Source organism: Buteo buteo, chromosome 8, assembly GCF_964188355.1.
Source record: "Buteo buteo chromosome 8, bButBut1.hap1.1, whole genome shotgun sequence".
NCBI classification, from domain to species: Eukaryota; Metazoa; Chordata; class Aves; order Accipitriformes; family Accipitridae; genus Buteo; species Buteo buteo.
This window is the reverse complement of record NC_134178.1, coordinates 31756604-31781087: the sequence shown is the minus strand read 5'-3', so window position 1 is coordinate 31781087 and position 24484 is coordinate 31756604. Positions and strand designations below refer to the sequence as shown.

Genomic DNA, 24484 nt, shown 5'->3' with positions numbered 1-24484 from the left:
ACTTCTCCCATCATTTAGGTCAGCTACTAGGGATGCCTGAATTTTGGCCCGTCCTCGTTTTTCCTTCTCAGCCTCCTCATCTCAATTATTATATACTTTATATGTAATGGATAACTGTGAAATTGTCGTTCCATCTGCCCCTTCTACTTTTTGCAATTTTTTTCTAATATCTATTGCAGCTTGATCGATAAACAACATATTAAAAAACTTCAAATTGCTGGGACCTTCTGGCTCTAAATCAGTCCATTTTCGTGCAACTTCGCACAATCTCTCATAGAAAGCAGAAAGGGTCTCTTTATCCCTTTGTCTGACATAATATAATTTGGATACTATGCATCCCTTCAGGATTGAGATATGATCCAGCCACCTGTTTCCAATTTAATAAATCAGAGGTGATAAATGGTACATGTACATATACTGGTGTTCCTTCTGGTCCCACTGTTTGTCTAAGAGAAGCCTGCACTATAGGTTTCTGTTGTCTTGTTCTTCCTGAGACCAGACTCATATTATCACTTTCTTCATCACTCAAACTATTTGCCTCTGAATTCTTAGAGGGGGGATACTAGTAATTGTACATCCTGTTCATTTTCTCCAGTCTCAGATTTTCCACCCCCACATCCAGTACAAGATTTAGTTCCTTTTTCCTTTTTTTTTTTTCCAATGCATATATACCAATTTGACGTTTAGAATCTACTAAGCCACATTTTATTTGAACATCCCAATATTCCTCAAAGTAAAGAATAAATCAACATAAGGTACCTCATCCCATTTTTCAGTCCTATGACAAAACAACATTACTTGTAATATCATATTATATTTCAAAGATCTATTTTCTGGCCACTTCTCACCATCCTCTAATTGGTATTGTGGCCACCACTGATTACAATAGTGTTTTAATTTATCTTTTGTCAGAGGATCCCCAGCAAATTTATTCCAATTCTTTAGGATGCATCCTAAGGGAGAGCAGGAGGGTACTTAGTGGGAAGCAGTAGCGCCCATTTCAGTACTGAAAAGAATTTACAAGGGTCGTCTCCCTTTGTCTTCTGCTGCGTATCCTCCTTGATACGTCTTATGCAGGATCCAAATGCTCACTTCTTTTCAGTAGTCTTCCTCTCCCCTCTTTTCTCACATTCAAAAAAAAAACCTCTTTTCAGTAGCGTTGCATCCTTGTGTCACTTACCGCCCAACCACAGGAGAGGAGCTGATGGAATCCATGATCAACAGGTCGGTGCACGCTGGAGTCCACTCAGTTCTTTACTCCTCATTGGATGCGGCAAGACAATCTGGGCAATGCTGTCAGCACTGTCCCATCTGGGTTGCCAGAAAACTGTTGTCCCACAAACAGGGTTCATTTACCCGATGTGCAAGCCAATAACACACAGAGTCAAGTTTTAATTTTCAAATTAATTTCATTGCTGCGCATGAATGGGTGCCTGTCTCAAGACAGCACACCCCTGTCTCAAAACTCTCACATTTATACACTTAACTAATACATATTCATTGTTATTTTCCTTAATGATTGGTTATTTCTTCTTTGCCCCTCATGTAAATTAGTGCGCAGACTCTGTCTTCTTCCTTCATTGTCGTCTTTTGAGTAGGTGGTATCATTTGAGTAGGTGGTCAATGAGTCAGTGGTCGTGAACTCCCCCTGTAGAAATTACCTTTTACCTACTTCTTCCCTAATCTTGGCAGTTCCAAGCGGTTCTTCAAGATTTATTGACCAGGCCACAATCCATTACCTTTTCTGACATAAACACAAAGCCTCATTGTCTAATTGTTAGTTCCTAAACCCTAAATCATGTCTAGTTATTGTTTCCCTATTTTAAATATTAACTGATGGGGGCTGTACACAGGAATTTAGCAGCTCCCTGGTTACTTCAATCATATTATACATATTAATATATAACAATGACATTTTATTGGTGTCAGAAGAGGGATCTCTCTTAGACACACCCTGTTGGCAAGCACAAGGTGTTTTGCCATGCCTGTTGAGGCAATCAGTTTGGTGTGAGTGTAAAGATACTGTCTGTGTCTCTGTATGTCTGTTTGTCTGTGCCATGAAAAACTAGACACTGAGTGGCAACAACTGGGAGAAAGAGGGATGGCAAAATCCCAAGTGGGGTTTGTCCTAGGTCAAGAGCCACTGCACGGATGCTGATCATATTTGGCAGGAGCTTGCCAGATGGCAGGCTTCTTTTAAGTTAAAGAAGGGAAAAGGGAAAGATGCTATGTGCTGGCTACTAGGCAGTTGTCATAGGGAGCAATGGATATGATTGAAGAGTTGAAAGGAGAAAATGTACAGTTGAAAAAGGAAAATGAGAAAAGAAAAATGGAAAGAATACTTGGGAAGTACAGTGTAAGCAATTAGAAATGCAAAATAGACTGCTTGAGTCGAAACTTTAGCCCCAGATAATTGCAGAAGCTGAATAGCGCAGGAGGAGGTTGTTGGAAGCTACTACAGTAGACCTGGTTAAAGTCTATTGTGCCATGTCTGATGCTGATTGGGATGGGGATATCTGGAAACAAGCAGACCCGCATCCCCTCCCCTCAGGGCCAGGTGAATGATGATAATTCCCTGCCCCTGCTCTCTTGGCACCAGTAATCAAGACTGAACAACACAGCATGCCCTCAGGGCCACAAAACCCACCTCCGTCCACAACTACTCACGGGCTTACTGCCCTGGAGTTAAGAGGTCTGGGGGACAGATACCGAGCTAACACAGGGGAAGCACCTGTGGACAGGCTAGCACTGATCTGGACAGCCAGAGCCAACCAGCTCCACCTTGCCCCAGCTGAAGCTCAATCACTGGCATTAGGTCCAGGAATACTGTTGGATACCGTGAGGCCAAACATTACCGGTCACTTACGGACTTGCACTTTGTGCTGGGGAAGCATGATGCACCGCACTGACCGTGGGGGGGAAAGTGCGTGGCCCTGGGCCTCGGCAGCCAGCCTGCAGACTGCCCTGCTGAAACCTGTGATCTTAGCTGAATTAGAAGGACCAGCACCCATTGCCCCAGGGGCTGGACAACCCCTTCCCACAGAGCCACATCCTTGGGAGGTGATTTGGAGCCTATACACTTCTGACCTGTAATAAAAGAAGCTAAGGGGGGGGCTAGAAATCTTTAGCTTTAGCCATTAAGACAAGCTTAAATGGTATTAATTTCTGAGAGGTCCTTCAACGTATGCTAGTAGATTTACCACTGTATGTCCCACAGGATAAAAACCAGGGGAGAACCTCAGCTAAAGTAAATGCAAAAGGGCCAGCCTGTTTCCATGCAAAAGACAAAAGCAAAAAGGGGAAATTGGGAAACACCCTCAGTTACTACTGAGCATAAGAGGTGATGGAAAATCTGTTTAGAGAAGGGGCTCTCTCTGAGTCAGTTCAACCGGCTGCCAGCTCCCCTTCTGCGGCAGCTGGATGGGTTTCCCTCATCCACTTCTCACGATAGCCCCCTTGGGACCTGTGTCAGGAGATGGGGTGACACCATATGGTTTAAAAGGGTAACGACTAGGAAGCCAGAGAATGCAACGGATGTGAGTTCAGGGATATACCCAAATCTATCAGCACTAAACCTAGACCGCGAATATGCAGGAAACTAGGGTAAGGGCTTGGTTCAGTAGCAGTACTGGCAACCGCTACTCCCGCTGCTGAGGATCCCAGTCCCGAAATGATGGTCGCAGTTAATGATTGCTACCTTACAACATTCCTCATTGACACAGGAGCCCAAATATTGATGGTAGGTAAGGACACTTACCAAGGACAGCCTCCGCTTAGCAAGCAGTTAGTTTCTATTGTAGGCGTTAATGGGAAAATTACTAACCACCCACTGGTCAGGTTTAAACTAATTCTGTCTAATGGACAGACAATCCGCCTGACCTTACTTTTAGGTTCCTGTAATATATTGGGTATGGATGTATTGAAGGGTCAGTCATGGGTGGACTCATGGGGAAAATGGGAAATAGGGACACCACCCTCTTTGCCCCACAGTTTACCTCCTACAAATGCATCCCTGACTGTTAATCTGTTGCAAACAGCTGCTCCTTCACCCCACAGCAAGCTAGTTAATATTCCACAATACAAATTACCTTCTGATGCTATTCATCCTGTTACTGAATTGATAAAGGAGCTAGAAGAACAGGGAATCATTGTCACGTCTCATTTCCCCTACAATTCTCCTTTATGACCGGTAAAGAAACGTAAGGGCAAGTGGTGACTAACAGGAGATTACAGAGCCTTGAACACTGCCACTGAACTGCTCGCTGCAGCTGTTCCCAGTAGAAATGATATAGTCAATTTTCTTAATGAACAATCCTCTGGGCTGAACCAACACCAGCAGAATGCTTTGAACACCCCAGTGTGGCATCCAGGAGATCAGGTGAGATTTCAACACCCATCACTTGGAAAATGCTGGATCACTTTGCAGCACTTTTCAGGGAAAGGAATATGGGAAACTGTGGATACTGCGGGAGTGAAATTAATCACTACTGCGACTTGGATACAATCCAAGACCTAGGTCTTTGTTCCCTCTCCCTAGGAACTGTTGAACTCCTGGACAAACAAGTGAAAGCTGTCATTCAACCTGCATACTATGGAAAGTATCCACCTAGAAAGTACAGTAAACATTCCCTGGAATTTTGTTAATGCTTTTTATGGTAAAGTGCTATCACTGGAGATAATGTTGACAACATCTAAAAAGTCAAGAGCCTTCACGTGTCGGACAATTCTAACCCTCACACTGAGGCATCTGGCATTGTGTCACATAAATGTTGATGGACTATGCAATGATCAAACAAACCCACAGGAGCTAGTAAAGTCCGCGACACTTTCCCATATGCTCTTTGCTTGACTCGGGAGTATGAGCAGCCATCTCTGTTTATAAGATAGGGACGAGGACCTAGACAGGAATGTCTGACTTTGGGTTCCTAAATCCTTTTCAGGCAGTAGAAAAATAGCCTGATTTTCATAGGCGTTCAATGTCTAGTAGCCCCAGATTACTCCAATGCCTTTTCAGAAATGAGTAGTGAACTTCAGTGGAAGAAAAAGCTCCCTCAGAATATAATAGAATATTTTTCTCATGACTACTCTCATACTTCTACAGCTTTTAAAAAAATATATATATATAAGGGGAAGTTGATGAACGGCAGTGATGAAAATTGATGAACAGTAGTTTCAGCCAAGAGCTGACTTTCCTAGCGTGCTCCAGGCTGAAATCCTGAAAAGCAAAAATGCTCACTTGCAAGCTATCTCCACAGCCCAGATCAGCAGGCAGCAATTAGTTTCTCAGGCACTCACTCTTCTTTCCATCTTCCTGATGGATATTTCATCTGAGTTTATGCTCTCTTCCCTCGCCTTCTGTTCACCTCTCTGCCTTTCTTTCCAATAAGGCTATGATCTGTCACAGACTCTCAATGGACAAGACCTATACATCCCATCACAACACTGTCATAGGCAGTTACATTAGACAGGCCAGGATGAAAAGCGGTTTGGCAGGGAGAGAAGCCATCATGCTTCAGGGCATAGACTTGAACTCTAACCAAGGAAGAGAGATGAAGGAGGGCTTTGGGTCAGGCGGGAAGAAAATTTTACTCAGGGCAGGTTAGTCCATAATTACCCACTTAAACTTTCTTTATACTTTCTCAGATGCATCTGATTCTGGACAACATCAGAGACAGAAGGGGTGGGTCACTGGTCTGATCCAGGAGGGGAATGAGTTTCTTCATTCTTTTTGCCAGTGCACTGAGTTTATAACATTTTCTGAAACCACAATGAAATTGCTTTCCAAGCATGACCCTTGCTCTGCCAGTGATAGCCAAAAGTCCTTCCCCTAGCCCCGTCCTTCACACTTCCACAAGCAATACAGAGAGAAGCTGGTACAAAGCCAGGTCAAGATGATAAGAACAAAGCCTTGAAGACTGCTCTTAGATACCAGCTTTACTTCAACAGAGGAGGAAATTTTCAAAGAGGTGAACTCTTTCTGTCTCTCTCTCAGGCAGGAGTCTCCTGGGAGGAGAAGAAAACAGCTTTCATTTTAGCGAGTCATGATATTTATGGCCCTTTTATGGGTTTTGTTTGAAAATATAAAAGTAGATGGACTTAAATCTGTTTTAAAAGAGAGGAGATGGGAAGGGGGAGAGAGCATATGAAGGGCATGTGGGTCTGAATCATCGGCCCATGTTCAAAAGAAAATCAAACACCTTCTTTGTTTTAATATGGACCCCTTTTGCCAGTCATGAGGATAATGTCTGACCTTTTCTTGCATAGACCCTCTTATCCCTAATGACTTACAAATTTTATATGTACACTACCACCAAGAACACTCACCATGGGATGAAACAGGACAACTATTAAATTATGCAACTGCAGCACCATGCAACAGTTCAGGTGTGACTGCTTCCAGGAAGCAGACTTTCAGATCACATCTCCTGCAGAACTGAAAGCTTTATACTGTATTCCTGAGGGGCAACTGTCAGCTTCTGCTTGCTCACATACCAGAGTCTCATGTGGGCTTTTATCTATCATATTTGTGGTGTCTGTTCAGCAACTGAGGTTGCACCCTTTTGAGGGCCTCCTGCTTTTCATATGTGGAATCTCCTCTGACCCTTTGCCTCTAGGCAGTACTTCTGATCCAATTCACAGGCTAAGGAGCACATGCCTTGCAAAATTATTGAGGGAGGGAAGTTTAAGTTGAAGAACTGGGGTTTGCATTTAGTTTTGAATGTAGTTAGGCCTGTGGTCATTTTATCTGCGCTGGGAATGAACCTTCATAGATTATGACAGCTACTGGGAAATTTCTATAAGCAAAATGTACAAAGCTCCCCATTAATTGGTAGCTTCATAAAGGCTATTGTGGTTTCATAAAGCTCTCCTCTCAGGCAAGGAGGGAGAGATGTTCTGCCAAACTAATGGACAGCTTTTGACTGGATCCAAGTTCAGTGTGAAGTCGTTGCAAAGATCAAATTGCTGGGATGGTCCATGAAGACAGACCAGTCACACAATGTTTAATACCAGCTGGTGTGTGCTGCATCTTTCTTTAATATGGTGCCCTGCAATAATCAAATGGAGAGATCACAAATAGGCAAATCTCTGAAATTAGGCACATTCCTGGCAGGACATGACCTGAAGCATATAGCTGTCTGGCCAGTTGTAAACAGTTCTTACTGTTTACAGTAACACCATGGCTTATTTTCTAATATCACTCAGAAGTCCAAAAAGACTCTTGAGACATTAAGCTCCAGGTGGATGCTGTTGGTAGTTGGGTGATGCTATAAAAATGATCAGTTCCTTTAAATGTTTCTGTCTTCTAACTAGTATCACCTACATCTTGGTTCAGTTTTATGCCTGCACACAGGCCCTTCTGACTGGAGTCATCCTTCCTTTCCTGGTTACTTGTGCAGAGTCCTTGGTAAGTTTGAATCAGGTTTTAAGATTTATTGATCTGGCCTTGTCCATTCTGTGGTGTGTTCTTTGATTTAATTTAATGACCGTAAAGCATTCAGGCATGTTGGCATGAAGGGTGCACGGGAAAAAAAAGTGATTGATTGATTGATTGATTGATTATGTAGAGACATTGTTCTCTTCATAGTTAACAATGAAGCTAGTTTTCCATTATACCCATTTGTGTCTTCCAGGGCATACATATCTTAACTAAAAGTAAACCAATCTGCCTGCAGGTATGAATCACATGTGGAAGCAGTTACACTCTTGCGTAAGGATTAAATTTGTCTATTTTAAAGACACATGCAAATAAAAATCTTTGAAACACAATTCAGAGGGGAAGGTTCAAAGCACAGATAGGATGTCCCTTCTTTGTGTCTCTAAGACAGTTTTCACATCACCATACCTGGATAGCTTGGCATGGACATCCCAACATTTTAACCTGCTGGTTCTGGGAAGAACTAAATTCATATTGTTGCCTGCTTTTATAAGTCACAAATAATGTTTTCCCTTTATGTCTCTGTGTGTGTGTGCGCGCGCATGCATGCATGCTTGTGTGTATGTGTGTGCACACCCTGTGGCAGGGGAACAGCAGTCACAGGAAAACACAAAGCTCAGAAGCTACTGAATGGTTGTAACGGGGATATATGGAAGCAACATGAAATCAGCTCTTGAATATGCTGACATGTACCAAAGAACAAAAGGTGATCTAGAAAAAAAAAAAAAAAAAGGATAGGATCCTTCCATGACCAAAAAATTTCTGTTCCTAGGGGTAGCCAAAATGACAGGGCGTTAATTTAAGTAGATTATGCTGGTATTTGCAATACACAACCTAAATACATGTACTTTGAACCGTTCTCCATTTTTTACATGAAGAACAACATAACAAATCTTACTGGCATTTAAATTATTACTGCTGGGCAACTAAGTTAGCACCTTGCTGAGATGACTGAGGCAATTCACACACCATTTAGAGCTATGCTCCCACCTCTCTAGAGAACTGTTTATTTGATACACATAGTTCCAATTTTGGAAGTTTTTTTCACAATTAGAACAGCCAGAGATTTAACCCACTTTCACTTTTCTAAATGACAAGTGAAATTTAGAGAATAGGTAGGTAGCTCTCAAAGAGGTTTTGCTGGAGTATATGAGCATGCAGTGTCTGTTTCTAAGCCCTAGACTATATTAATCACATGCTCTCTGCATCTCTGACTGTCTATAAATTTAGGAAGGCCATGGATACTGTGTTTCCATGTTATAATGTCTATATTGAATGTATTCCAGCTAAACCCTTTAAGGAAAGGGAGGCAATGCAACATAACCATCCCCAAGTAAAATTTTTTGTCTCATAATTCACATAGCTCTCCACTATAGATAATGTGTAAGCATTTCTTAAGGAGCTGTAAAAGAAGGAAATGGTGCTAAACTCCTTTTAAAATTATCCAGTCTAAACTACTGCCACATGCAATAAATCAAATTACCCTGAAAATCCTAAATGGGGGGAAATGGGCCATGGCCCCACACCTATCAGTATTACAACGCAGAATGCAGCTGTTACGCTAGGAATAACTTATTTCTGGCACATTTCCACTTCCTTCCAAACTTGCTTCTGCCACATTGAATTCCTAGTCTAGCACAGATGTCATTTTATCATCTATGTCCCACTAATGTCTCTCACCCTTTCAATTTCTCACAGACCCCTTCACATTTCTCACAAACCTGTAATTTCTGTAAATCCCACCATCTCCTTCCTTCCCACAGAGGTTGCCCCATAAACTTTCCCCAGATTTTTATACATCTAAACAAATTAACCTATTTAACAAATTTGCATTAACCTCCTCAGCTTACATACATATCTTACTGTCTCCATCCAGTGTAGGTCCCCTTCTTAATTTGCCTATTGTCTTCAGATCTCTTTTTGAACACTTATCTCCTAGCTCTCCAGCTTTTATCACTTTCTTCCTTCTTACTTCACTCAGACCAACTTCAAATGGGTTTCTCTCTCATGTATCCCTCTTTAACTTTGCTTCCCACATACTCTGAGTTTCTATGTTGTTCAAAGGACATTAAGGAAACAGAGTAGTAGAAATGAGAGGCCAGTGAGACTGAGCACTAAGATGGCAGATGAAATTCAAGGCTAATAAATGTAAAGCATTACACATAAGAAAACTTTAACATATAAAATTATGATCTCAGAGCTGACCACTGCCATCCAGCAACAAGATTTTGTGGCTATAATAAATAGTTCCATGAAAATATCACCTTAGTGCTCAGCAACAGCCAAAAAAGCATGCAGACTGTTAGGAGTTAATAGGGAAGGAACAGAGAATGGAAAAAAGAAGGTCATTATGCCACAGGATAAGTCCTTGCCACACCTGCACCCAGAATACTGTGTAAGGATTTCGTCCTTCATTTCAAATGTGACAAAGTAGAATTGGAAAGGGTTTGGAGAAGAATGGCCAGGATAATCAGAGACATGGAGCAGCTCCCATATAAGGAATGAGTAACTCGGGCTGAAAAACAGAGAGCTAAGGACGGGGCATAACAATAGAGGGGTGTAAAATCATGTGGGGCATGTAGATACTAACTAGAAATTATCCTGGCATTAAAGAAGGCTAGTGGGCAGCTGGTTCAGAACAGACAAAAAAGGACATGGCTTAGCATTCAGTGTAGAGTAAGTTGTGGGACTTCTGGCCACAAGAGATCACAGAGGCTAGTGCATACAAGGCTATAATGACTGTAACTCAAAAATGACTAGGCACCTCCATAGAAGGAAAATCTATCAAGGGCGATTAAATAAAAAAATATCACATCTGGCTCAGGAAGTCCTTGAGTTGCAAGTGATTAGAAGCTGGAAGATCATGCTGGGGAAATATCACTTATATCACTGCTTTTATATTCTTCCCTAGGTATTCACTGTTGTTCTCTGTCAGAGACAGGATATTGAGCCAGATGGACCTTTGGTCTGACCCCATGCAGCCTTTCTGATATTCTTGTGTTTATATTCTTAACTGACTGTATGGATGCTCCTTACACTTTCACCTTCCACTATACAATGCCAAAAAACCCCCTCCTGCCTACAGCAGCAAACTGAGGCTGAGCAAAAATATCAGTCCCAGCACACCTTCGCTGAAAAATCCTTCCTAGATAAATTTGGGTACTTACCTACTCTTTTAATCTAATGTCAGACCAGCATCATTGCTGAAAAACCATTCACTCTGCAGCTCTGGTCACCTGAAACAATCTGTGCAGATCTCTCCCCTTTCACCGATTCCCTATCTTCTAAATTCTCATCTTAAAACCTGACTTTCTAGCCTGCCTTCAACCTCTCCATTTCTGTCTCTCCTGGTTATTGGTCTTATGACTGAATGCTTTAATATTTTCACCATGCAAGGTCTTTATGTCACTGTTTCATGTAATTTATACCTGTGAGCTGGAGCCTTTCCCATCTCGCTTTCAAGCACAGGCCGTACACTGAATGGAGTCCAAAATGATCCCCACCCCCTTATTGCTTTGGGGGTTTGGCTTTATTAACAAGGATATAAGCAATAAGAAAATAAAGTTCAGCTATTTCTAAGGCTTCTCCCTCATGACTGCTCAGCCAGCATCTTAGATGGCCTCTCCCCAGCAAACCATTTTTATCTCCCTTTTACACAAGTGAACTAATAAGCCACCTACCTCAGTGAGTCAGCAGAACCCACTTAACCCTTTCCCAGAAGGGTCAAAACTCACTATCAGGATGGCTTGGCTCAGGCTTGTTATAGAACCATATTCTGCCCCTCAGTCTTGAATAATTTATTTGTGCGGCAGACCTAGATTAGTGTTTAAATCAAAATGCTACCCAAACAAAGGCTGTGCTGTACAGTGCAAAATGAAACCAATTACTACATCATACAATGCTCATCTTTTACAGTGTAAGATGCCCCCTACAGTACTGCAGAGGACAGACATTTCTGTTGAGAACAGTAGCCAGCCATAGGAAGGGGGAGAGAGATTTTTCAGAGGGAACCAGCCTTTGATAAAGAAATAAATTCAGTGCCAGAAGGTATCGCACACTTCCACTTTGATCCATCGAAACTTAAGACCTTTTTTAGAGTGAAATTAAAGCCAGCTCAAAATATGGATATGCAGAGTTGTTTTCCACAGAGCAACTTTACCAGGGATGAAGAAAAGAGGAAAATGCCTGTCCTAACACACATTGCAGAAATTTAATATACAATCTCAGAATGTGGATCAAAGCCTGGAATTCCACTACTTTAAAAAAATACAACTCACAGAAGTATGCAGAAACAAGGGATGCATTGTATTATATATTATATTGTAGTAGAAGTGCATTATAAGCCTCATAGCATCTCTGGATGCCTGAAATATTAACAAGACCATGTTCCTTATGTACTTCAAAAATGTAATCTGAGTACTCAACCCCCCCCCCAAGTAAAATATGTTCTTTCTCTTATTTTTCTACCCCTGTTATTGTTCAATCACCTGATTTTGAGACTCCATTCACCTGACAATAAGTAGCTATCATTTACCCTAGTCCTGGCTGTCAGAAAGAGTTATCTTTATCTTCAGAGAAGCAGGGATAATGTCTAATCTGTGAGTTATAGTTGAGAGAAATGATTCTAAGTTTAGGAAAATTGGCAGCTGCATTTTGTTATCAGTAACCATTATTTAGATAGCATTGCTGATGTGCGTGGCGTCATACAGACAAGGACAAAGACCAGGCCCTTGCCCTGTGGAGCTTACTGTCTGTATTACACAATTAAAATAGGGAGAGGTACTAGCATAATAGTAATAGTGAACTCTAAGCATCACAGTGGGAGGGAGAAGAGATGACAAGAAAAAGGAAGACAAAACTTCATGTGAGAGCAATACTGCATCCTTCCTCCACTGTTGTTTTATACTCAGCTCTGCCAGAGGGTTTTGTGGTTTCAAAATGCAGTCTGTACAGAAGAGGGAACAGATAATTCTAAAGTAGAAATCAGGAGAAACTGGCCTGGCTGTTTATAAGAGAGGTGGAGGGTGTTGACTGGTGACAAAGAGTTGGGTGCTTTGATGTGTCAAAGACACAGTGTCATACGAGCCACACAAGTGATGCTGTGGCAGGCCTGGCAGGTCCTGTCACACAAGCTCACGAGGCTCTGCAGGGCATGGAAAGACCCGAGGCTCTTAACTTGGTGTACTTGGTTAACATGGAGACTGTTCTCCTTCCACTCACTCTGAAAAGTGGGCTCTGTAGCTTGTGATACAAACAACATGTTAACTGTAACACATCAGCTAAACCTACCATCTCCTAAAAATGAGCTTCCAAGTACCGCATTCAACAGACATACAATCCGTCCTTAGGTGCATGGTGCCTTATACCAACACTTTGGTTATACATCATTTTATTATGAGGTCAGTTTGTGTATCACTCTTTTCTTTTAAGGTAATCATGTTGAAAATTAATACATGACAATCTGACTATAGACATAAAAGCACAGACTTAGCTGAGCTGCATACATAAAGCAAACTGAAGTCAGTACTTCAGAAACCCAGCCTAACCGAATACAAATCCTAACCCTAACTCCATCTCTAACTAGATCAGAACATAATTTTTAGAAGGCTGCTAATATTACTGTATTTTTCCTTTGTCAACCCAAAGTTATTAGGAGGAGCCAACCATACTGGAGCAGAGATGACTCCATCTAATAGAAAACAATGGTACCACAAGACTACATTCATTACTGCATTGAACTTCTGAAAAGAAGGAGGCATCTTTTTTCTAGTATTTCACTCTGCTTCTGCTACTTAGTGAAGTAAAACAGTACATGTATTCCCCTGAACTGCCTTATTTCTGTAGACATTCATAAGATTGGTGCAGAAAAATGGAACCTACCTGGCAATATCTTCTCAGTGGTATAAAGTAAAACTGATTAAGAGAGGAACATTCTTCAAGTTCCTAGAAAAGGCTGTTGGCTTCTTCCATTTATGATCAAAAAGATCCTAGAAAAAATATGTCCAGTCTTTAACGAGACTAGGAAATTGAAATAACCAAAATGGGATGTGATTGGTCTTTTGAATTGAGGTACCACCATTACTTGCTTTTACTGCTGAAACATTGTCTGGCTCCTAATGGCTTCTAACATTGTGTTCTTACCTACATTGATCATTTAATACTAGCATCTTCTTTCTGACAAACCACAAACACTTCCAAAACTTGACCTCTTCCCTTTATCGCTTTTGATTAAGAAGAGAACTATCTGCAGGAAATGCCCTACAAACCACAAAGGATTATCAGAAATATAATGATGAGTGATTCAGGGACTCTGTGGCTCTGCTTGTGTTCCTATAATCTGATCGTGGTCACTCTTCCCTTCTCCGCCGGAGCTTTGCCGTAGTTTCTTCTAGTCGGCTTCTCCAAGCAGCGATAATGGCATCATCATCCATCTCTTCTTCCTCTTCTTTACGCATGCTTCGCCTGTACTGAGAGAACTGTCTAGATGCAAATCTTTCTTCACTTTGTTCCACTTTTGCCTCCTTCTTTCCATCCTCTTCAGACTTTGAAAAGCTCTGGGTGAACTTTCTCTTAGCTCCAAATTCTGACATGTCTGACCTGGCCTCCTCTTCACATGCCTCCACATGACGAGATCTAACTCGACTCTTTGTAGATGGTTCAGGGGATTCAGAGTCAAAGGACGGTTCAGGTGTTTGACTGAAAACATGCAGCTCTGGGCTCTTTTCTCTGGAACTTGTTGTCTCACTGACCCTTGACCTTGTGAACGTATACATCTTTTTATCCTCCTTTGCAGAAGCAGAGGAAAATCTTGACATGGTTCTCAGTGAATCTCCTTTTGACTCATAGGAAGAACAGCTGTCTAGCTCTTCTCTTTGGGATCTGGCGAATCTGTAACTGGATGTTTCAGAATCCATCTCTCTAACTTTGGATGATCTGCTATATTTCTCTCTAGCCTTCTCACTTTGATCATAGTATGATGGTGGTTCTCTTTCCGCTTTCAGGCTACTGAGCCACTTGGTAATATCAGTCTCTATCTCTGACTCGAGTGCACCTGTGTCTGCAGGCTGACTGGACAGATCAAAGACTGTATCACTTCTGTCAAGATCTGCTTGCAAGGCGCGCCTGTGGCTGTTTGTTGTACTCTCTCTGTCATCTTCTATTTCATTTTGCTCTCCTTTGGTCATCTTTTTTTTAAATAAAGTGCTGCGTTTATTGTCTCTGATCACCTTTTCAATTTGATAATCTGACATTTTCTCTCTCATTTCCATTTGCATCTCCTTCTCTTTCCTCCTGAGTTTCTTTAGGTCAACATCATCAGCAAAGAGGCTGTACAGTGGCTTGCTTGTCTGTGTTGTCTTCATGTTTGAACTAGTCCCTTCTGTCCTTGCACTCACTGAGGTACTGCAAGACAGGACAGACTGAGACTCAGCCCTGTGCATGTCCTGCTGGTGAAGCTGAGAGGTAGCAAGAGATGAGCCACTCTGAGCACTGAGAAGAGAAATCTTATCATCATCTACACGCCTGCCAAGGTCTCCTGACATTACGCTGGAGGCCATTGCAGATGATGGACGGGACAGCATCATGATCTCATTTTGCTTTTGAGCGATGGTTTCACTGACCACGTTAGCAATCCAGTTCTGAATGCTTGCCATGGATATTGTGTCACCTGGACCAACTGGGAGACTGGGAAGGGGTATACTTGGCATCTGAGGCTGCATTGCCCCCGTGCTGCTCCTAGTCTGTGATAAAGATGAATGATTTGTCTGCATGCTCAGTACGGAAGCTGCATCCTCAGCACCGCTTGCAGAAGGTGCTGAGGGCCAGAAAGCTGAAAGTGGGATACTCCCACTCATTGTACTGTCTGTCTCCCAACTGCACATGGACTGACTTTCTTCTAAAATTTTCTTTGAACGTTCAAGGAGCTCTATACGCCTCTGCTTCTTTTTAGCTGAAGCAGAATCCTCACTTTTGGCAAACTCCACAAATTCCTCCTTGCTTTCACTGCCCACCTTCTTCTGCCGCTTCATTTTCCAAGCCTGGTAAGCAGTCAGGTTAATATCTGACAAACTCTTCCCTTCTGTTCCCTCCCCGCCTGCCTGACTGCCATCTTCTGCTGGAGATGGTGCAGAAGATGATGATGGTTCTAAATCCTTCTTGTGAAAGCCAAACTGGATCCTCTTGACCTTCCACCTTTCTAGAGGAGTTAACTTGTCTTTGTTCTTTTGGCAAAAATTGTAAAAGGAGCTACTGTCTGAAAACACACTCTCCTCATCCACATCCCTCTCCTTTCTTCCTGTTTCTGGGGATTGTCTTTCCCCACAATTTTTATTCTTAGAACGATACCTCTGAGAAGCTTCCTTCTCAATCTCCAGAAGCCTCTGGTTCCACATGTCCCAAGTGCTCTCTGAAGACACAGAGCCTGTGCGGCATCTCATCCTGCTAAAGCTACTGGCTTCCAGCTGTTGTTTTAGGGTTCGGATCTCAAAACTGCTCACGCTCTCAACATCACTGAATTCACCTGATGGGTAAGGTCTTCCTCCCATGCTGGAATCTCCATCCTCCTCCCTGGGTGGACCCTCCACATGGTACTTCTCATTTCTACGCTGCCAGTCATGGATCCTCCGTTCCACATCCTCCTCAGTTTGTTCCCCTTCCTGATCCAGAAGCTTTGGAGATGTTCCTCCATGGTTAACTCCTGGTTCCTTTGCAGGCAGGCCTTGTTTCTTCCTCCATTCCTCATACAACTGCTCCTCTTCCTCCTCACTGATGAGGGTGGAGTGTTTGGAAACCCAGCTAGTTTTTCCCATTGATGAAGAACTCATAAGACTACCCAGCAGGCTGCTGGTGTCCTCTTCTTCTACTGTGATGGAGTGGGCTTTGGCTCCCATGATGCTTTCTGAGTCCCCAACTCCAGACAGCTGGGAGGAAGTCCCAGCATGGACAACAGGGCTTTGACTAGGAGTGACTTCTTCATCTCCAGTATGCTCCAACTCTCGTTCCTCCAACAATTGCTCGTTGAGCTCCCTTAGCTGTTTCAGAAAGCCATCGTTGGGGTAAATGGCACGCTTCTTTCTCAGAGTCATCAGAGCCTCCAGAATGGTCATATGGTGGTAGATCATCAGGTAAGCAGCCACCAGCACAGCTGAGCGACTGATTCCCATTTCACTGCTGACAAGGATTTTGCCTACAGATATTGAATATAAAAGTAATTAGCTATTTCCAGTAACATACAGAGGTTGCTCTGATTTGTAGCACAAAAGCATTCTCTGAATAGTGTTAGACAGATTATTTGTTTCAGTGACTGAAACCAATACTAAATATTTATTAACTTTATCTTAATACAAATCTAGATACATATGAATAAAAAGCACTTAGTTTCAAAAGCTGTGGGCATGCTCATTTTAAAACAATCTAAATAATATTTGTATTTTCACCTATACACTTCACTTCCCCAAATAATCAAAAAGCTTATAATAGGTATTAGAAAGACAAGTGTTACAGTATTCTTGACTTGCTGGCTGACTTAGGGTGAGACATTTAAGCTTTCCATGCTTCAGTTTCCCCATATGTAAAAGGCAGATATTAGCCTCCAGGAAGGTATTGGGAGGACAAGCAAATAACTTATTTTTTTTATAAAGCACATTGTAAGAATTAAATACAAGTTTATATTAATTTAATTATATTTTTGCCAGAATCCAGATCTGCTGTTTTGCAAGGTACACTCAAACAGTTACATGTAGACTGGCTGGAGGCCAGAGTCATAATATATCATCTCAGAACAGGAAAACCAAGCAACTAGCAGAAAAGAGCTGATTTTGACTCTGACAAACTGATACAGCTGCTTCAAACTACTGGGACCCACCGTTCTGTGAACAGTGACTGCAAGAGCTAGAATCCAAGCTGAGGATCTGCTTTATTTCATGGTATTTACACAGAAACCACCTCTTGCAGAAAACTAAGCTTTGGCACAAAAGAATTGTTTTTTAAAGTTGCTTTTATAGCAAATGACCGTTAAAGAAAAGCTTGTAAATATGAAGAGAGCGTAAATGAGGCTTTGCTAGCCTGCAAATAACTGAAATTACTGTTTCTAAATGTGTGATAAACTCCAGTTTAATCAAACTGTTTGCACTGAGACTTAATAAAGCCAGTTTAAACACCACCTTTCTGACTGCTGCTATCTTATTGCAAGCATTTACCTAATGTGCCTATTCCTACAATCAAAAGTCTCAGTTGCCTTCCAAGCGTTTTAACAGCCAGTAAAGCCTATCTAACAGCTCACCAAAAGAGGGAGATCTCATTCCTCTGCTTTCTTTCAAGGCTCTTGTCTCCATGTTTCCTTTCCTGTGTCGGCTCTGGTACTCACCGGGCCCTTTAATGAGCCAGTTCAGCTCACTAACCCAATGGAAAACCATCTCTTCCCTGCTGGGCTGTCATTTTTGCTGGGTTAGTGAGTTGAAGGGTGAATGCATGCCAGCAGCTGTAAGCATCTGTACTATGCCAGGGGTAGCAATGGGAGGTATGAGGAAGAACATAGATGGGTAGAGTGTCCCTACTCGTGGTGTTGTTGGTGAGGTATTAAAATTGGCTCAACTTTTCTTTGGTACTAACAAAACTTCTCACTTTTCTTACTGTCACTTCTACTAGGAAGTAACCTGTTGTCTCTACAAAAATTAAATGCATTGAATAAATATATGAAGAATATCAGTGATATCACTGATTGTGGTGTTCATTTTCATATTGAATTCCATAAAGATATTTCTAACTGTCCACTGAAGCTGCAACAAAATGACCAGTATGCACTGGAGGTCCACAGAATAACGGGTGCCATGGAATTGGAGTCTAGCAAATTGTACAGTAGCCTGGGTGTGGACATCCAGGGGTTCAACTCAGCTGTTTGGATTGTTCTAGTAAATCAGCCTGTTCTTTTGTAGTAAGCATCCTGGCAAAACTGAAACTCACACTGTACAGGAATATATCAATATATACAGTATTATATAATATCAATATAAAAAATATATTTACTGGAGCAGGGCTTCACGTCTTTGCAATAGTAGGGTGCTTTCAAAGCAGCTGAGGGAGGTGGCTTGCAGCCAGTCTGAGTCCGAAGACATGGGGCTTGCAGCAGGGGCTGCTGGGCTGCCTCCTCTCACTAGTTTGCCCCCTCCTGTTTTGAATGAGGCATGGCAGAAATGGGCAAGAAGTGTTGACCATAATTGGATGCAGAAAACAAAGTATCTGCCTTCTACCCAATTACAAATGTGGCATTGGCTGTTTATCAGAGTAACACTTCCACCCATTAATTCCCAAGCATTCTGGAACCACTGTAATCTTCTCCTCTTACCCCTGTAAGTCAGCAGTGCTTCGTCAAGGAACTCTGCAGCTGGGCGGAAGTGTTTGGAGATATCCATATCTGGAAAATCATCCACTTCAATGCCCAGGTATTGGATATTCAGACCATTGTAGAAACCTGGTCCTGTGTATACACCTGTACCATGAGCTGCGTTCAAGACGTGTGTGATCCCCAGTCTCTTCAAACGGCTTTTGTTCACTGCAACACTTCTTCAGAAAAGAAAAAAAGATATTAGATATCAGTGGTCCTATTTCAGGTAGGAAAGAAGCTGTCTGCTACAAGGTCTACAGAGCTCCCAGTCAGTGGTACTCATCCAACACACAGCTCCATTCAGACCTTAATGTCCTTTGAGAGTTCTACAGGTATTTCTTTCCAATACTCACTGGGAAAAGAAAATGAGAAGCCTGCACTCATCAGTAGAGCGGCATGCTCCAGCTTGATTTTAAACTCATCCTGCCATCCTAGGTTCAGGCTGTTACTTATTTCTCAATTTTTATCACTCCGTAACTGATACTTTACACTATATCCCCTTCTAATTCTGTCTGGTCACTTGCACAGGTGTCTCAGACGGCTGAGCCACGGTACAAAAGACCTAGCCATTTCCACTTGATATTTGCTATGGCATTTCTTTTTAAATCTCTTTTACATAAAAAAGACTTTAGAGCCAATTTCAGGGCCAATTTCCAATCAGAACAATGTAATTTGGGCTCATTTGCCTTTTCCTTTCCTAAACTGTCGAAGCATCAAAATAGCATGGGAAAGCTGCTGATTATATTGCAGAAGTATTTACTTTTCCAGACACAGAGATCCTTGTGAGCATATACTGAAAAACACTTTGTCGCTCTCTAGGGATGAAAGGTATTAGATGCATGTAATACATATTATACCTTCAATGGTTCCATCTGACCCTTCACTGGGAATCTCATGCAACTTGATGACAAAAGCTGACACTCACTTTTCTGCTATGAAGACATTAGGCCAGACTTCATCCACAGCATCCCTAGGGGTCTCCAGCCTGTCCTTCACAAGTGCCCTCTGCAAGTCCATCACACATGGCGTGTTAAACAAGCTCGTGTCATCAATCTTTTCCTTAACTCGGTTGTACAGGTCTTCCACCATCAGCTGCCGTGCAGACTCTAACATCCTGGGACATGCTGAATCTACCTTGGCGTCCTTTGTCTTCAGTTCTGTAATAAACTGACATTGTAACTAAAAGCATGTAAAAACAACACAAATATATGACCTGTCATTCTTTGTTCCTGGGATAAGCCTTGTGGCTTGTTTTTTTCCCAGTAACATCACACCGTCCTGTCTGCAATGTGTGCATGTACATGCTTATCTAGTAGCCTCAAGGTAGTTAGTAATGGGAAGAGCATATTGCACTGTCCTCTCAGTCCAGAGACCCACATTGGCCAAAGGCCTGGGAGTTAAGGGAATGCTCATTCTAGCCGCAGAAGAATGCAGTCACTCTCTGCAGCTTCCTGAGGAGGGGAAGTGGAGAGGAAGGTGCTGATCTCTTCTCCCTGGGATCCAGTGACAGGACACATGGGAATGGTTTAAAGCTGCACCAGGGGAGGTTTAGACTGGACATTAGGAAACATTTCTTTACTGAGAGGGTGGTCAAACACTGGAACTGGCTTCCTAGAGAGACAGTCAACGCCCCATCCCTGTCAGTGTTTAAGAGGCATTTGGACAATGCCTTTAATAACATGCTTTAATTCTTGGTCAGCCCTGAAGTGGTCACGCAGTTGGACTAGATGATTACTGTAGGTCCCTTCCAACTGAAATAATCTATTCTATTCTATTCTACTCAGTTTGTTGCAGCGAGCAACCAGCAATCAAACTGTATTCACCACTGCAGTACATGATTTTGCCACAGATTCAGTGAACAACTTCAAAGGAAGTCACCAAACCTTTCTGTAAATTGTTACTTCTTTGTGGTTTTCACCTCTACTTCAGGTGGGGTTTTCTCATAAAGGCTTTTTTATCATTTTAGGATCTCTGGATGAGAAAGGCAAAACAAGTGCAACTCATCTCTCTATTACTTACATAGTGCTTTCACCCTTCCTCCTCTTACCTTCATTGATTATTTGTTTGGCAGCCACAGCAGATGACAGATGGATTGGCTCCATGAAGATGCTCTCTGTATCAGTGTCCGATATCACTGAATACCTGCCAACAAACCACATTGCATATTAGGCAAATGTTCTCTACTGGGATCCCATCTCCAGGACTTTAGCCCTTTTCACCCACTCCAGAAGAGAGCAGCAGGGAACTGGAGCAGTAGAAGGGAAGTCTCAGCTCTTCTCCCACCCCTCACCCCCACCCTGCTCTCCAGCACGGTGCTACAGGCTTCAAATATGCCTTGGTATCCAGTATTTGCAGGATGAAGACAGGTCCCATGGGGAGGAGCTGCAGTGGACTGTGAGTGCAAGAGAATGGACTAGTGGAGGAGGTTTTGGGTAGAGAAAATCAGTGTCTGGTTTGAGACTGGGAGGGAGATGGATCACAAGGAATAGTCTCACAAGTAGCTCTCACTTAGACAGATATAAACATTGTCCTAACTAGAATTTATTGAAAAATTCAAACCAGATTATGCTAGAAAACTGTTGGGTTGTTTTTTTGTTGTTGTTAGCTAATTGCCTACAAGCATCCTTTGAGTTATCACAAGCTGCAATGCAAGCATTAAGATTGAAGCCTGTGAATCTCTCCCTCAGTGCACAGTACATTGGTCACTTCATAGCATGAAATCTGTGGTCAGTCTCTCCACTCACATAGTGTTGTCTAACTGCAGATCAGAAATAACTATGAAACCCACAAACATCTTTGAAGGGAGTTCTTTGACACACAGCATGATTTACATAAGTTTTTGTTAAGCGAAAAAGGGCTTCAATCTTGAAAACAAATATATTTCCATCTGGCTACGCCTGTACAGTCCAAGCAAATCTCTTCTTATTTAGACCATCTTAACAAAATAGTTTACAGAGCTTTTTCCCTGATGCACACCCTCTACATTTCCTTCCAAACAGATGGTACAGATCATTAGGACAAATTTGCTGCCATCACAGAAGCTCTCTGGCAATGCAAGCTTGCAGCACTTGCAACACACTGTTTGTTTTTGTTTAATTAAAGCAGGGGAGGGAGGATGATTAATGTGCAGTCAGGGTGCAGCAAAGTGTCTGGAGAGCTAAACTGCTTTCATTCTCCAGAATCAAAATGGAAGGCACAGCCATCGGAAACCACTTAATGGGCTCGTCTAGGTCATTTAGTTGGGTTCCAGCACTTGTCAACCGTGACTGAAAGTAATCCTTTTCTAGCTCTTCGAAGGAGTTTATGAGATGAGCAAGGGGAGTCTCAGTCTGATTTACAGGAGCTGACACAAATTTGCAGCTATGCCCTGCCTTCAATTCCTTTTGCTGTAAAGGTTGCCTCCAAGCTCAATAAAAAGATAACAGTTGGTAATAATCTGCCACCACAGCCTCAACACATTTTACCTGTAGCTACCCCAAGCATCTATGAAACACACAGGTGCAGAACTGGATGCTTTAAGGGCCTTGTTCTGGTTGGGAAGGGCCTTGCCATTTTCATCATTGCTTTTGGCATTGACAGCAAGAAAAAAAAGGAGGAAAAAAGAAAAGGGGAAGGGAAGGGAAGGGAAGGGAAGGGAAGGGAAGGGAAGGGAAGGGAAGGGAAGGGAAGGGAAGGGAAGGGAATAAACTGAAGAGGTGCTTCTGTTCATTCTGAGTGACTGTTGAGCAGCAGGAGAGTGATTTACCAAGTTCAATACATAAGTTTACTTTATGTGAGCTCAGTGAACTTCCTAAACAATTTTTAAATGCATGTAGTTAAATGAAATAGGCACTCTGTCTTCATTTTTCTGCAGTGCTCCACAGTTAATGGGAAACATTTCATAACCTCATACTTGTTGAGGGCCACTGGGGCAGGTTCTTTTCAAACTTGATCCCTACTCCCTGCCTTCAGCTAAAGCATCTCAAAGTGTACAGAAAGCCCTGCAGACCATTTTGCTTTAGGAAAAGAGTACAAAGGGAGGTATTTTTCCTTGTATTAGGAGAAAACACATCTAATCATGCTTGTTTTGCTTGAGGAAACTCAATTTCTGCTTGCGCTGTGACAGCCTCCTGTTCAGTGCCTGTAGCTAAAGATGGCTCTGAACCAAACCCAAATCCAAAGACCCTCAGTCTTTCTGGGGCTGGGAAAGGCTAATATCAACATTAAAAAAAGCCACAGGTCCTTCTAATGGACAGAAAGATGGGGCTGAATTTGGGAAAAGTTGAAAACCGGATCAGAAGTTTCAGCGTGGGAGTGGAGATGGGAAGATGACACAGGGAAGAGCAACGATACCACCCCATAGTAATGCCTTCTGCAATTTATCCGCTCCATGTGTGCGTACACTCTCAGCAGGATGGATTAATTAGCGCAGGAGTCCTGTCTCTGCAGTCTTTCTTCCTACTGGCATACTAACCCCCGCCTCAGGGAGGGGAGGGAAGCCCTGGGCTCCACGCTTGATCCAAGTGCCTGTGTGGAGAGGAGGTGGTAGAAGAGGAGGGAAGGCAAGCTGATCCACTGTGTGCTACCAGGGGGCCATGGCAGCACCTGCGGCTGTGAGCATACTCACCGGCTGGGTGAGGGGCTGCGGAGATAGCGGGCCTGCACAGCCTTCACGTCCGGTCCCTCGTCCTCCTCATCGGGCACCACCTGCTCGCTGTCCGAATCTCTGCTGCTGGCCATGGCAGCCGCAAGAGGATCCGCTACAAGGGGAGCACGGCAGGACGAAGGGCCATTACAGAGGTCTGCACAGGAGGCCATCCCCCAGCTGTGGGGCTGTGGTGGCAAGGGGGGGGAGTACGGCAGAAGGGGCTCCCACATCTTGCTCCCACAACCCTGCAAGCAGCCCTTGCCGCAAGCCAGCTGCACTGGCTCCTCTGCCAGGGTGCCTGCCGTTCCCGAGGCCTCGTGCAGCTCCCTGGCTGCTGCCCAGCGAGCACCAGTGCCCTTCTTGCCTGTGAGTAAGCGTGCAGGAAGGAAGGAGTGGCGGGGCAGAAACTCTATCCCCCCCCCGGCCGGCCAGCTCAGCCCATGTGTGGCGGCTGGAAGGAGCCGTACCCAGCCAGAGCCGGACTGGAAGGAGCACTGGGGGAAGAAACATGAGACCTCGCCTCCCCAAAATGAAATGCTCCTAAAGCTCAAGGCCGAAGGCGCTTTAAGCCTCAGGACTTTGTCCTTGTAATCCTTTGTGGCGGCTGCCATGCCCGCCCTGGGCGTGGGAGAGCGAGGGGGCCATAGCTCAGTTAGGAGCATGAAAATACAGCAGCTGGCACTTCCCTGGGTCTGGCCAGAGCGAATCCTGCCTCGCCGTGCCACGGCAGCCAGCGGCAGCTCCAAAGGGCCCCAGCCGCCAGCCTCAGGCGGGAGGACCACGGCCATGTGCCACCACCGGGGGTGAGGAGCGGCTGCCGCTCATGGGGCAGCGAGCGGGGAGGCAGGGGAGCAAGGAAAGGGCACTTACCCCCTGTGCCTGGATGAATCCTCCAGGGGTCCCTGCTGGGGACGGAGGCACGGTGAAGGAGTCCAGTGAAGAGGGCAGGAAACCTGGCAGGGAATGGTACTCGCGGGGAGAGAAATCAGCTGCCCCCTCTTGCTCTCTCTACGGCTTCTTCATCAAGGGGCAGGACAACTGT

General features: G+C 43.5%; 1 protein-coding gene and 1 long non-coding RNA gene across 2 annotated transcripts in view; one reads left to right on the top strand and one right to left on the bottom strand.

Moving 5' to 3' along the window:
• Nucleotides 1-18764, top strand: part of LOC142033738 (uncharacterized) — a 39224-nt gene extending 20460 nt beyond the window's left edge. Inside the window, exon 3 of the long non-coding RNA XR_012651318.1 lies at nucleotides 17128-18764. This is a non-coding gene — a long non-coding RNA (uncharacterized LOC142033738). The remainder of the gene's footprint in view (nucleotides 1-17127) is intronic.
• Nucleotides 1390-24484, bottom strand: STYXL2 (serine/threonine/tyrosine interacting like 2). The gene is made up of 6 exons (XM_075034012.1): nucleotides 24313-24484; nucleotides 23422-23554; nucleotides 20863-20957; nucleotides 19741-19972; nucleotides 18777-18994; nucleotides 1390-16619 (listed from the first exon to the last, which is right to left on the bottom strand). Exons 2-6 carry the CDS (start codon nucleotides 23532-23534, stop codon nucleotides 13783-13785), a joined length of 3495 nt encoding a protein of 1164 aa, XP_074890113.1. The 5' UTR covers nucleotides 23535-23554; nucleotides 24313-24484; the 3' UTR covers nucleotides 1390-13782.

Excerpts from the sequence above, each read along its gene's own strand:
- STYXL2 (XM_075034012.1), bottom strand. The coding sequence starts at position 23,534 with ATGGCCAGCAGCAGAGATTCGGACAGCGAGCAGGTGGTGCCCGATGAG. Across the intron at positions 19,973-20,862 it reads CAAACAAATAATCAATGAAG|AACTGAAGACAAAGGACGCC; the intron begins GTAAGAGGAGGA and ends AGTTTATTACAG. Across the intron at positions 18,995-19,740 it reads AATGTCTTCATAGCAGAAAA|AAGTGTTGCAGTGAACAAAA; the intron begins GTGAGTGTCAGC and ends TCTTTTCTGAAG.